Source organism: Salvelinus namaycush, chromosome 9 (genome assembly GCF_016432855.1).
Source record: "Salvelinus namaycush isolate Seneca chromosome 9, SaNama_1.0, whole genome shotgun sequence".
In the NCBI taxonomy this organism is placed as follows: Eukaryota; Metazoa; Chordata; class Actinopteri; order Salmoniformes; family Salmonidae; genus Salvelinus; species Salvelinus namaycush.
The window spans coordinates 11,958,605-11,973,319 of NC_052315.1; the positions used below are offsets into that span (position 1 = coordinate 11,958,605).

Consider the following 14,715-nt stretch of genomic DNA (forward strand, 5'->3'; position numbering starts at 1 on the left):
ATGGGCTCGAGCACCTGTTCGGTTAAACACACGCCAAGCCTTTCAAAAGGAGGCAGAGGTGCTCCATGTAAAACGCATGGGGTTGGGTATAGTGGTGATGTGTTTGGGGGGGGGGGGTGTTATGCAGAGTAGCCATTAAAGCTGTTCGGAAGGCATGGAAGAGGGTTGTGAATAGCTCATCTCCGCCTCTCAGAAGGGTCCAGGTGTTCATTCTTGCTGGTGCACTCATCAGGAGCACCGGCGTTAGATGGGAGGGCGAGGTGCAGCTACACTGATTAATATTAAAGGGAATTTATAATACAGTAGCATGGAGAGGATTGGGCCATAAATACTCAGCTCCTCTTGGTTTGGTCTTCATGCATATGGATAAAAAGCGTGAAGTAAGAACAAACGTTGAATGCTATACGCTGGGAAAGTGAGGCATGAGAAAGGGCAACGAATGGTTTAAGGGAAACTCATTTGTGTTGACTAAACACGACAAACCTCAGCCGTGTAACACAGTAGTAAAGACTGAAAACAGAGGGTCAGCATGTGTCGAAGAGACAACTGAGCAACATAAAGCATAGCAACAGGTTGAGCTAATCACATTGGCCTTCCAGAAAAATGGATGTTGATAACGTGACCTCCTAGTCTGTGGTTTAATGGCAGGAAGAAAAAGGGCTTAACAAAGGTGTGCTCTGTGCCGTAACAGAGGCCTAAAAATACCCTCTATGGAATAATAACCAGCATGCAACTTCCACTCACAGCTCAACCCGGCAGGTCAGCACCTTGCTAACTTAACATTAGAATGTGTGAGCGTACAGGTTTCTCCCGAACGCTGTGTGTGAAGGCTGTATCAGCGGCTAGGCAACAGCCACCTACTGAGCGTCGTTGAGTCCAGAGCCAGGGGAGAGTGAGTGCCACCGAGCACGGAAGGTGATCAAGCGGCAGAGCACCCCAGAGACACCAGACGTTTTCCCTAGCCATTTTAGAGAAAGTCTTGTACAGCAGGGCTGTCAGAAAGAGAGGGAGAGCACGGCAGGGCTGACTGCCATCAGTAACAAACATACTGATAGTCATCTGAGAGCACGTCAAAATGTCTGCCACAGCTCTCTGCACGCGCAACACCAGTCAGAGGGACTGATTTGAAAGACGACAAAAAGATTAGTGTTACCCAGTTTAGCCGCAGAAAAATATTTCCCTAAACCGTCTGAATAGGTTCAACGCCTGGTTAATCAAAACATCCTCCTGAAGGGGAATAGCGTGAGCGTAAGCCACTTGACTGGTTTAACAGTTGAATGTATATATTTCAACAGGTAAATTACTCCTGGCCCCAGCTTTTCTCAGTGAAATAAGACCCAGTGGCAGCAAGGCAATAATGAAGGTGCTGCCAAATAACGAGCGCCTCTGGGCGCTAGTGACACAGTGGACATTATCTACAATGTCAGGAAAGGGCAAAGTACCTGCATAGCCTCAGTCTGCAATGTCCATTAGAAAGGTACATTAATGGTCAACCCCCTAAGGGTACGGTAGCATATACAGGTGTACACATGGTACACTCCGCTTAACCTCTGCATGCATGATGACAAAAGAATCCCAAAAGTAAAGAGTTTCAAATGAAGCTTCATTATCATGACTTTCACACAACGCAACTAAACTTTCCTTTAACTATCAACTAAGGAGAAGAGAGAACATTTTAACTTTGATATGTGGTTGTCTCGCCTATCTACCTTAAAATGGACTGCACTGACTAAGTCTCTCTGCATAAGTGCACCCACTAAATAAGTTGCATGTAAACATGTAGAGAAGTGGTCGTTGTTCAGTCTATTCATGATCTCCCGAAGACCAAAGACCTCTGTGACCAGACAAACATTTGACTTGCTGAAGGGAAAAAGGTCACATTATGTTTCCTCTATCTGCGCATAACTTACTTCCCTTCAGAGGCTGCAGGCAGAGTAACCTTTGGAAATCCAGCCACAGACAGAGTGCATGCCTTGCTGTGTGTTGTGTAGTGCAGTAAAACGCAGGCTAATCCTCGGTTTAGTGATGAACTCTGTTCACCTTGGATTTGAATACCTACAAACAACCCTACAGACCATATATATATATATATACACAGCTACAACATTAGCATACTAAATGTCAGTTTACTGTCAGTTAATTTCACTTAAGTTATTTACCTTATGTATATAATCCTAGACACTAACCAAGTGAATCACCCTTTCAAATCATTGCCTGCTTTTTAATAATTTTCTTAAGTACAGTACAACTCAGCACCAGTGAAATGTTAGAGACATGAACAACTCAAGGCAGTGTTCAAAGGCAACATTACTAGATTTTTATTTTCATTTTTCATCAGTTTTATTGGATTGGCAACAACAGCAAAACCATAGCCTTTGACAAAATCTCAGAAATAAAAAAATAGATGGTGTGTAATTTCTTGATTTGCTGTCTAATCCAAAGCATGTGGTCATATAAAGCAGCCTAGTTGGTATGCGTCGTCATTGGGCGAGATTTTGTCATAAGATTGTTTTTGCGTTTTTTGTTGTTGTTGTCTGAACACAAAACAGACACTATACATACTCCTATTAAAACAAGTAGCATATCAATTTTGAATAAAATAAATAAATAAATAAAGACGTTGTACTGTATTAAATCACATCTGTAAGATACAACACCCTAACGAATGCACTTGAAGTCAGTTTTTGAACATTTTTGCATTTTCTTCACTTCAGAAAGAAATTGGAAACTAGTTTGGTCATTATAATAGACATGTGGAAAAGTGAATATTTAGTTACTGAATCAGTACACAGTCCATTCAACTACTGGCAGAGAAATGACCTGTAAAAAAAGGATGGAAACTAAATGAAAGCTAAGCCACAAATGAACTAAGAAGAAACTAAATGAATTGGTAATTACACTACCTCGTAACCACAATGTTTTCTGAAAACAAAAAATGAGTCAAAGTGGTATATTGTCAATAACTACAATAACTTGTTTGTTAGAATGAAACTACATTCCACTAGCGTTACTGTGGAAAGTGTAACCAATTAAAATCTCATGAAACCACCAGTACAACATTTACTGTAAAGCAAAATCGAGAGAGAAAGTAGCTCGTCAACAATATTGATTTACCATTTATAAAAGATGGCACATTGTTTGAGAAGTAAGAAACATTTTTTTCTCCATGTGTGTGACTTGCTTTAGCGTGCAAACAGAAATAACTATCTGTGTGTAATTCTAGAGAGAATCAGAGTCAACCAAAATACATCATCGGGGTGTTACTGCATTAAATTACATGGTGTGATGGTAGGTTTCTGAAGAGAGAAATGGAAAATAAACATAATAATGAGGCAGTGTGGGTGGGTATGTAGTGTGTGAGACCAGGTGAAAGCTATGATCCCTTATTGATGTCACTTGTTAAATCCACTTCAATCAGTGTAGATGAAGCGGAGGAGACGGGTTAAAGAAGGATTTTTAAGCCTTGAGACAACAGCCATGGATTGGGTAGGTGTGCCATTGAGGGTGAAAGGTCAAGACAAAAGTTGAAGTGCCTTTGAACGGTGTATTGTAGTAGGTGCCAGGCGCACCGGTTTGAGTGTGTCAAGTACTGCAATGCTGCTGGGTTTTTCACACCGAACATTTTCCTGTGTGTATCAAGAATTGTCCACTACCCAAAGGACATCCAGCCAACTTCACAACTGTGAGAAGCATTGGAGCCAGCACCCTTGTGGAATGCTTTTGACACCTTGTAGTCCATGCCCCGATGAATTGAGGCTGTTCTGACGGCAAAAGGGGGTGCAACTCAATATTAGTAAGGTGTCCCTTATGTTTTGTACACTCTGTACGCTCACACACAAAACACACACGCGCATATTGACGCCAAAACACACACGCGCATATTGACGCCAAAACACACACTTTCACATACACTGCTGCTACTTGGTTTATTATAAATCCTGATTGCCTAGTCACCTTTCACCCTACCGACATGTACATATAACCTCAACTACCTCATTCCCCTGCACAATGACTCGGTTTCAGTACTCCTTGTATATGGCCTCGTTATTGTTATTTTATTGTGTTACTATTTCCTTTTCACTTCTTAACTCTGCATTGTTGGGAAAAGGCTCGTAAGTATTTCACAGTAAAGCCTATGCATGATGTATTTGGTGCTTGTGACAAATAAAAGTTCATTTGATTTGAAAAGGTGTTGAAACAAGATGGTACCATTGTATGGTACTACTACAAATACAAGCTTGATGGATTTTGGGTCAAGTCAAAAGGAAGGTCTCGTTACAAAATGCAGTCACGCAGCCAGTGTAAAAAAATAAATAAAAATAAGTGCAGTGTATCCTTGTAACCATATAGAAGAACAGAATGTACATCTTTGTGATCTATTTTCCAAAATATATATATATATATATATCTATCTTTAGGCACATATACAGAACCATCTGTAAAGCAAAAAGAGGAAATGAATACACAGGTTAAGCAGCATAATGTTGAACATAAACAGTCACAATATAGAGAGTTTAAGTTGTTAAGTTGGCTGTACTGCTTTTTTCCCCACACAGGTCTACCTACACATGGCCTACACCATAAGAATCTCATCTCACAATAGTCTTGGGTATTACTGAAATTGTGCCCCTGTATGGATATTTCAACATTATCTGTAAAAAAAACAAATTGCAGAATTCTGGGAATGTATGAGAAAAGCTTGGAATGACTATACCTGTGCTGTATCAAACAATAAATTACACAACCAGACCAGTCGTCATGATGCATTTACTGCACCTAAAAAGGAACCGTCTCTGCACTTAGCATGGAAAAGGTAAGGGGACAGAGTCAAGCTGATGCTGAAGTAGAGTGGAGACGATCTCTCTGAACTCTGATGAGCAGCCAAAGATAAAGAGAGTAGTATTCACTAGTGGACATGACCAATCACTCTTTCATCTAAACAGCTACTGGATCTGAGGCATTGACAAAGATTTATTTTATTTTTTACTAAAAAGTTCCACGCCAAAATATATAAATATCTAATAAAACTAAACCAGCTGTGTTTTTTTTTGTAATTTGCTTAACTCGTCAAATTGACTCCCACGTCTCTCTGTTTAGGGCTGACCGAAAGTCTTTTAAACACACGTTGAACAATGTTGTGTTTGCTAACAAACCTTCTGCAAACTCTGCAAAACTTTGTCATAACAGGTCAAGGCAACTAACTATCTGTTATGTACATCAGTGTGGTGGGCGCCACCATTGCCAAGGAGCATGTATATACAGTAAATGAAAAGTCAGCCATTTGCACGCACATGTGAACTCCTAAAGGGAGTGTATGCAAATGAGGATTACGTGTTGATGTCTGTACTAATTCAGCCTTCGTGTGCCTACTAAGAACACAGACCTATAGTAGCAGTCCAATATTGGCATTCAAATTCAATACATTTTAGTCCACAAAACTGTGAAATCAGAGACAGTAAAATCATGAGGTCACCATCAATGTTTGAGGAAAGTGTTTTGTCCTAATTTTGTCCTTTACTTAACCTGACTGACGAGAAACAAAAATAAATAAACGTCAAAGCCTGAGGTAACCATGGTAACCATGGTGGAATGATGTTGTACATAAGGCTGTACATACAGTACATGTACAGCATATGGATTACTGATATTGGAGTTAATTTGATTCGTTCTGACATTTCTTGTTTTTTTGGTTTTGTTTGTACTTGTTTGATATTTTACTGCACTGTTAGGAGCTAGTAACATGCATTTCACTGCACCTGCTATAACACCTGCTATACCACCTGCTAAACTGTGTACGCAACCAATAAACGTTGATTTGATTTACCAGCTATGCACCCACTTCGCAGGTCTAAAGTCAAAATATAGCCCATCTCTCATCCACTTAGTTGTTCAGAAACTAAACCTTTACAAAAATCTAGCTTCTCTCAGCAATCACATTTTTGCCCATAAATCATGACTTGGCATGACTACAGCAAAGTGATTGGTATTCTTCAAACAAACCGTCAGAGCCTAAATTATTTTTCTTTGGGACAGCTCTGTCAATTGAATGGTCAGCAGCTTTGTAAAGATGTAACCTTTGAAATGTGTGGCTTCTTTAACAATACCCTGCAACTCCTCAGATGGAGCAGGACTTTGGCCTCTTCCTGGGTTTGGGTTCTCCAAAGTCCCTGTCGTCGGCTGCACAGTGGCTGAAGGAGCAGAGTGTCTGCGAGAGGCGGCGCATGCCCAGGCGGAATACACTGTTGGACAGGCTATAGATGACGCAGTTGCAGAAGCTGTTGCTGATGGCCAGCCAGGTGGTTACAAAGGACAGGGCGGGGCTGTCCAGCACGTGGGAGCTCTCCAAAAGGAAATAGATGATGTAGGGCAGCCAGAGTATGTAGAAGACGCTGGTGATGCGGAAGAGCACCATGGCGTAGCGCCGGTCAGGCCCGTGACCCGTGTGGTGCCCCCCGCCGCTGCCACTGCCACCTCCCTCCCCAGCCTCCATCTCCTGGCTGGGGAAGCGTGCCCGCCTCTCACTGATCTCCCGATTGTGCTGCTGGCAGATGCGGAAGATGTGAAAGTAGGTGAAGCAGACCACCAGAGCAGCGGGCGCGTACAGCAGGCACACCACAAAGCCTGTGAAGAGTGCCGAGGTGGGCCAGGAGTGGGCGCACCACTCAAAGATGTCTCCGTGGTAGCCCGGCTTGCCCCAGCCAAAGAAGGAGGGCAAGAACATCAGGCAGGAGTAGACCCATATAAGGGCGATGCAGCCACGGAGCCGGCACGGCGTCACCAGCTGGTTGTAGGACAGGGGTTTGGTGATGGCCAGGTAACGGTCCATGCTGATGCAGGCCAAGCAGGCCATGGAGACACTCTTGAGTACCGAGATGACGTAGCTGAAGACCTGGCAGGTGATGGGCTCCTGGACGCCGGCCGGGTAGTGCAGCAGGGACAGTGTGGGGACCAGGCAGCTGAGGCCTACCAGCAGGTCAGCATAGGCCATGGTCTGGATGAAATAGCTGGTAGTGTAGTGGTGCAGCAGGGGGGCGCAGTGGAACACGAAGATCACCGTCAGGTTTCCAGCGATGATAAGCACTGTCAGTAGCACGATGACGGCAGTCTCCAAGACGCAGGCCTCCAGGCCTTCGTTCTGGCCCCAGCCCAGGGGGCAAGAGTGGTTGGGATCCGGGTCCACAAGGCTGCTGTTGGCAGTGGGTACCAGGTCTGTTGTCAGTGCTGACTGATTCATTGTTGTGGGCGCGGTCCTGGTGGGTCAGGTTTGTGCTGTGCCACCTGCGATGCAGATGGTCTGTAACTGGAGACCGGTCCGCCCCTGCTGTCTGTCTGTAGCCTCCCACAGCAAACAGAGCTTTATCCTCGCTCTCTCTTTCACCTCTGCTCTCACATAGTTGGGTCTCAATCAAATGAACACTGACTGACGAAAATCAATACAGCCCACAGGAAAACAAGAGTACCAGCTTGGCTCTCCTTTTCTGATCAGTCATGCTTAGAGCCAGTGGGGTTATTGTTGAAGAAAGAAAAATATATATTGCCTACGCAAACAAAAAAAGGTTGGCCGATGTTACACCAAGCATCTATCCCGGCGGCAGGGATCCCCACTGCGGTCCCTGACAGTCCCTGGCCACATCTCCTGCCTCTGGGCGGCTAGGGGATGAGGGCAGGGGCTGTCCTCACAAGGGCAAAAAGCACAGGAGGTGCAGGGTAGTTGACATGTGGGGAAGAAGCATGCAGGCAGACACGGTGCAGATCCTACTGCTGATTAAATAAGACAAGGAGCATGTGACTCCTATCTTGAGACTATCGATAAGAGAAAATAGTGTTAAAACATTTACTGTTGGCACAAGCATGCCATTTCGGCTTTCAAATAGCTTGTTCAGCGCAGAAAAAGAGCAGATGGGAAAATCCAGAAGTCATAGGAGTATTTACATCCACATTAGCCATTGTGTTTGGTTTTTACCTCTAATAAAGTCCCTTCTAAAGTCTGGCGTGCAGCAGTTAGTTTTCAGTCCTGTTGTATGCATCCTCTTATTTTGAGTAGCGAGTATTGACCCCATGTATGCTCAGCTATTGTCCGAATCAAAACACAGACACGCTAGAAAAACACTGGGCTCTCGGCGGGTGTTAATGTCACAGCTCTCGTTCCACAGAGCACTGGAGGAATTATGTTTACAATGCTCTCCAGTCAGAGAGAGGCTAAACGAGGCGCAGCAAAATCCGTATTTTGTTGTGTGTGCGCAAGCTTTGATCTCTGAAATCCCAATCCACACACTTTTCTGAAACTTTCGTCCTCAAGGTTGTGAGAGGCAAATGCTGGTTGTAAAGAAGATTGAGGCAAAGAATTTTGGAGTTGCCAAGAGTCTTCCACACAATCCCAATCAATGGGTACTAGAGCCGGTAGAGGCCATCTGAGTGTCTCAGCTCCTCTGACTGTGTCGCCTTAGAAATCCTTTTCAGGACGCACTCTGCGATGGGTGTGGGATCTGCATTCCACTTCTTTATCCCTTCAAATTGTTTTTGGTTCTTTTTTGCCAGTGACATTCCCCAAATAGCTACGGGTGAAAACGCTTTACATCAGCCTCCCCTCGTTTCCACTATTGATAATATTACGTATACATGTCCATTCAAATTAGCTTTTTGTTTAGGGGAGGCATGGCTTTCTGGCCTTTCTACTCTTTCTTCCACCCAATACGTCTGCACCTCGTAGCAAAAACCCAGGCACAAAATCAAGAGAAACCACCGCACCAGTACAGAGACAGTCCCAGTTTCAGTGCTGTCCTCTGTCTCTCATTTCCCCAGTCGAACTGAGCTTACGACAAATAAATAACTGAACAGACAAAAATAAAATTTCCTGGAGTGAAGTACAGAAGACAAAGCTAAAGCTACTGAAAATAAATAGGAACCTTTTGAAGAGCGGCGAGGAGAGGAGAGGAGCTGTCCATCACCGCTGGTGCAGTGGGAAGGAGATACTGTGACTGGCTTACAGTTCCCGTTCCCTTCGCTCGCGCTCTCCCTCTCCCTGTCTTCCGCACACTCCCTCTACCCTGCACACACACACTCTCTCTGGCACTCACTCCCTCCCTCCCTGGCTTTCTCGTTCTCTCTGAACCATGCTCTGCCCCTCCCTCTCATACACCCGCTCACTCTCTACCCCCTCCTTCTCATACAGTGTCTCTCTCTACCCACTCCCATTTAGGCTCCACCTGAGGTCCTCTCTCAACCCAGCCACAATACTCAGTCTCTCTCTCACAATCTCTTTTTTCAGAGAGCTAAATTTGGACATGTTCCCTATTACGAAATGACTAAGCTAATCTCTGTCCATTTTCTATTAACTAGCCCCCTCCCCATTTTGCTTCCCCTCTCCCCTTCTCTAGCCCCCTGTCCATTGCTCCGACCAATGACCATGCCCAGCCATGCCTGCCCCTTAGTTACAGTTGCCAGGCATTTCAGTTAGTTGGGATCATCCTTCACCGGCAGACAACAAAGTGTAACAAGCTGCGGCAAATTGGGGAGGCAGGAGGGCGGTTTCAGAGGTAAACTGTCTGTATACCATTACCGAGTTCAGGCTCAACTAACCTCTACAATACTAAAACACTAGGACAAACAACAAAGCTATGCTGTTAAAGCAACTTCCACAAGCTCTAGATCTAGACTCTTAAGTTCAACTAGTTTAACTAGAGAAGGGGCTGTAAAAACAATGGTAGTGACCTCTTCCCCCTTCTGATCCCAGCCACTATGGCTCTGTGTTGGGACAAGCAGACAGCCTCTGTCCGGGCTCTTTGTCACTGCTGGCGTACAGTAGCTCACACTAACACTGGTTAACACTCGAGAGAGACGGAGGTACTAGGGCCTCAGAGTGGGGAGATCAGTGTCGAGCTGCTCAATAAGAGTACAATAATCGAAGCATAACGAAAAAAACAAACCTGCTACGGCACACGAGAGAAAAAGCCAAGGTCGACCTAGTGCTGACGAGTCACAACATGCGTTATGAGAAAAGGAGATTTGAATGATTAATTACCATACGCTAGAGCCAGAGAACAAAATCAGGTTGCATAGAATTTAAGGTTAAATGTCAAGAGTTAAACCCAGGGTACTAAGGTCATTCAACAAATAAATAGTGTTGTGAAAATATACAAAAGGAAGTACAATAACTTAGGTAACTGAAATAAATGACACTATCCACTACAAAAAAAAAGTAATACTGTAAGCATTGAAGCTATATAGATTCATCATCATCATCATCTCCTAGGGAGAAGTGTGGTATACAACCTATTTCTCCATCAAGCTCCTAGCCTATATTATGTGAGGGAAAGCTCACTGGATTCCCAGTATTGCCCTTAGCTCTTGGTTGGGCCTCAGCCTGTCCTGAGGACGGGCAGACCTTTTGTGATGAGGCCTTGACACATCCCAGTTGAACAACATTTCTCAGACGAGAAACAACATCTGTTTTTCAGGTTAGTGATTCTTCATGAGGCGACTGGGCGGGGCTGCGTGAACGGAGGCGACTGGGCGGGGCTGCGTGAACGGAGGCGACTGGGCGGGGCTGCGTGAACGGAGGCGACTGGGCGGGGCTGCGTGAACGGAGGCGACTGGGCGGGGCTGCGTGAACGGAGGCGACTGGGCGGGGCTGCGTGAACGGAGGCGACTGGGCGGGGCTGCGTGAACGGAGGCGACTGGGCGGGGCTGCGTGAACGGAGGCGACTGGGCGGGGCTGCGTGAACGGAGGCGACTGGACGGGGCTGCGTGAACGGAGGCGACTGGACATGCAGCAATTCAGGATTGCCTCTAAATGGATAGCACCAAAATTCCATCTTAATGAAATTATCTTAACACTAATCTAGCAAGTAGTCTACTGACCAGGAAAGTAGCTAACTCAAGACCTGATTGTTTACATAGCCTTTCAGGAGGAGCATTTTTCAGGACAACCAATGGGAGTTTCTCTGTTAGCCTCCAAACCAAGTTGTGGCAATGTCCATCAAAGCCAAGCCGGGTATCCAGGAGCATCACATTAGAAGGGTTTAAATCAGACATATAGAGTACAGAATATGGGCACGGGAGAGCATCACAAGTAGAATGAACTCAATAAATCCAAGCATGTTTCCATGGCAGCTCATCCCAGTGTACAGCATTGTCTGTGGGTTAGAACGCGTGGGTGTCTGATTACTTCTAGCCCCACTCTCCACACTGCTGGTGCTACCTTTGATTGCAGACTCTGACTAAATGCCACTGCAAAGCTAGCTGGAGTGTGGGCCAAATATGACGGTACATAAAAATGTAGCTGAAGCACCTTGAGAAAAAGCAAAAAGATCCGTCAAAGATTTAATGGCATGCTTCATAAAGACCGAAATTGATTTCATTGCGGGCCTGAGTGGAAGAGACTGCATTAGCGGAATTCAAGTGAGAATTGAATGTAGCACAGCCTCTGAAGAGAACAATTTTACCCGTCTGTCTGGGAAAATGCCGGCTTGAGCCGTTTTTCATGTTTCATCCATGAATATAGGCTCTTAAAAAATAAATAACACAGTTTAGTGCATCACTGCAACTATGAAAAGACTAAATTGTTTCATTTCTCTCATAGTATATTTGAGATATAAATTAGGCCTAGTAATCAAATGATTTAAATATTGATAATGATGTCAATTGAAGTTGTCAATTGTGAAATCGCTGAGAATCACAGAAAGGAAAAAAAATCCCTCTTCATTCAGGGAAAACAATATATATTTCCACAGACGGTGACTTCCAATCTCAGAGACAGACCAACACCACAGCGTTTGAGACCTCCAATCTGAACCACCATCCAACTTTTCTCATTGGTTTTGATTGATCCGGACAGAGGAATTAACGTGAAATGGCTCTTCTGAGGAGTAAACTCCAAATAGCTTTCAATCAGTTTTAAGCCATGGTTCAACAGCAGCACACCTTTGGCAGATCACACAGGGAGAGTAAAAGGTTGTGAAAATGTTAGTTTCACGCTTACTCTCAGCAAAGCACTACACAGACTGTGTGTGTGTGTGTGTGTGTGTGTGTGTGTGTGTGTGTGTGTGTGTGTGTGTGTGTGTGTGTGTGTAGTTAAATCCAGGAGTTACCAAGGAAACAAAAAACAAACAAAAACATATTCCTGTGCTGAGAAAACACTTGTTTGAAATTACATTCATCCAAGGTCGGAATACTTCAGTCAAAGTTTATTTTTGCTACGCAAAAGACATTATTTGTTTGTCTCTGTACCCAAGACATCTGAGTACCAGCTTCAATTAAGTCTCAACGGTAACTTGGCCCGATAACATGCCTTAAACTGTTATACTGTCCTACCAGAAACATTCACTGAGAGCCCCCCTATAAAAATACTCCACGTATCACATACACAAAACGAGAGAACAGCCCTCTTCTCCTCTCTGCATTACTACCCAGCCTTCTGTCCAAGTGCCACGTGCAATTATTCAAATACGTGTCACCGTCAGAAAGTCGAGTGAAATGTGCCCTGGTTTAGGACATCAATACCCCCATAACCAGCCACAACTCACTCACTTAGGCTTCAATCTGCATTATAATCATCAACCTCGAGTGGAGACAGGCCAATTCATAATGTGGGTATCATCGAGCCCTCGGCACCACGTCCCCCTTCCCTCCCCCCAACACCACCCCCTGGGCTTTTATCTGGCTATTAATAGCACCGGCCAACCCCTCTATCAACATCATTACATCCAATAAGGAAGGGAACCTACTCAAAGAATTACAATGAACAAGTGAGCGCTCACCAGGCGATTCTCTGTGTCACATAACCTGCCTTACGTAAACTAGTGTAATAGTATATTTAGCAGCTCATATTTTCATCCTCTGTGGGAGGCAAGGCGGCTGGGGCAGATGGAGAGAGAGACAGCGAGAGACAGAGAGAGAACTGTGGCTCTGGGTTAAAGGCGTGTTGCAAGGGTAAATTTACACCCCCAGGCGAAAGACAACAGCCCAGTATAAATACAGTAGATGTGAAAAGAGGAGCCTGTTCTCTTTCATTCAGTCATTTCTTCTGAATCGCCTCCTTGGCTTTTATATTTTATCTATTTTCTGTGCCACATGCGCAAGCAGTAACCTTTTGTTTATGGCTCCATTTTATCTCCCTCCCGCTCTCTCTCTCCCTCTTCCAATCCCTCCATTTCAGGCAATTGATTACTGCGGTGCATTTCAAGCACTTTCTCCTCCTGGGGGGAATGAGTATTGTATTACACATAAAAGTGATGACCTGTCGCCTAGTCAACCTCTTCACATGTCCTCATGAAAAAAACATCAATACATTAGTCACTTGGAATTAGCTAGGAGGTATTACATTCATGGCTGCTCCACCAAAATTGATTTTTCGCCATGATCTACCAGCGAGACCAGTCGAGATGGAATTCGTTTGGACTGTGGGTGAGCCTAGGTCGGGGGCCAGCTATGGGCTGTCGGGGGCAGGCTATGGGCTGTCGGCCAGACTACAGAGGATGCTACACATTAGCTGTGGGTTTTAGTGCCAGGGGACATGGGTCTGATAGGACTAGCCTCTGTCTGACACATGGTCTCCACAAGAGTGATGGACCAGTGACCTGTGCAGTAAAAAACGTCACACTGACTGGGCTACTGCCTAGTGCAACACCTACTGCACACCGAGGTCAGGATGCCAGAAATACACTTGTTGCAGAAATATACTTAACTCTAGTAAAATGACTTCTGTTCTATTATATACAGTCGTATGAAAAAGTTTGGGCACCCCTCTGGAGGCTGCATAATAATTTACTCTGTCGTCACAGAAAATGATCATAGTGGCATGCCATTAATTTTCTAAAAGTTGAGTACTGGGGTATTGTCCAGACAAAGATTTTTAGTGTAGCAATATTAAGTTGTAAGAAATTCAATCAGATGTGAAAAATAGGCTATGCAAAAATGTGGGCACCCTTGTCATTCTGTTGATTTGAATACCTGTAACTACTTAGCACTGATTAATTGGAACACACAATTGGTTTGGTGAGCTCATTAAGCCTTGAACTTCATAGACAAGTGCATCCAATCATGAGAAAAGGTATTTAAGGTGGCCAATTGCAAGTTGTTGTTCTCTTTGACTCTCCTCTGAAGAGTGGCAACATGGGGGCCTCAAAACAACTCTCAAATGACCTGAAAACAAAGATTGTTCAACATTATGGTTTAGAGGAAGGCTACAAAAAGCTATCGCAGAGATTTAAGCTGTCAGTGTCCACTGTGAGGAACATAGTGAGGAAATGGAAGACCACAGGCACAGTTCTTGTTAAGGCCAGAAGTGGCAGGCCAAGTAAAATATCGGCGAGGCAAAGGGGAAGGATGGTGAGAACGGTCAAAAACAGCCCACAGACCACCTCCAAAGACCTACAACGTCATCTTGCTGCAGATGGTGTCACTGTGCATCGTTCAACAATTCAGCGCACAAGGAGAAGCTGTATGGGAGAGTGATGCGGAAGAAGCCTTTTCTGCACACACGCCACACAGTCGCTTGAGGTATGCAAACGCACATTTGGACAAGCCAGCTTCATTTTGGAATAAGGTGCTGTGGACTGATGAAACAAAGATTGAGTTATTTGCTCATAACAAGGGACGTTATGCATGGCGGCAAAAGAACACAGCGTTCCAAGAAAAACACTTGCTACCCACAGTAAAATTTGGTTGTGGTTCCATCATGGTGTGGGGCTGTGTGGCCAGTGCCGGTACTGGGAA

At 44.6% G+C, this 14,715-nt stretch overlaps 2 protein-coding genes across 3 annotated transcripts in view; both read right to left on the reverse strand.

Moving 5' to 3' along the window:
- The window catches only part of LOC120053672 (rab GTPase-activating protein 1-like), a 148,949-nt gene that overhangs the window by 88,848 nt on the left and 45,386 nt on the right, over positions 1–14,715 (reverse strand). The gene's annotated exons all lie outside the window — the stretch shown is intronic.
- LOC120053674 (G-protein coupled receptor 52-like) lies at positions 6,067–7,255 on the reverse strand. The gene has a single exon (XM_039000851.1). It carries the CDS (start codon positions 7,232–7,234, stop codon positions 6,116–6,118), a length of 1,119 nt encoding a protein of 372 aa, XP_038856779.1. The 5' UTR covers positions 7,235–7,255; the 3' UTR covers positions 6,067–6,115.

Coding starts and splice junctions, on each gene's coding strand:
- LOC120053674 (XM_039000851.1), bottom strand. CDS start 7,234: ATGAATCAGTCAGCACTGACAACAGACCTGGTACCCACTGCCAACAGC.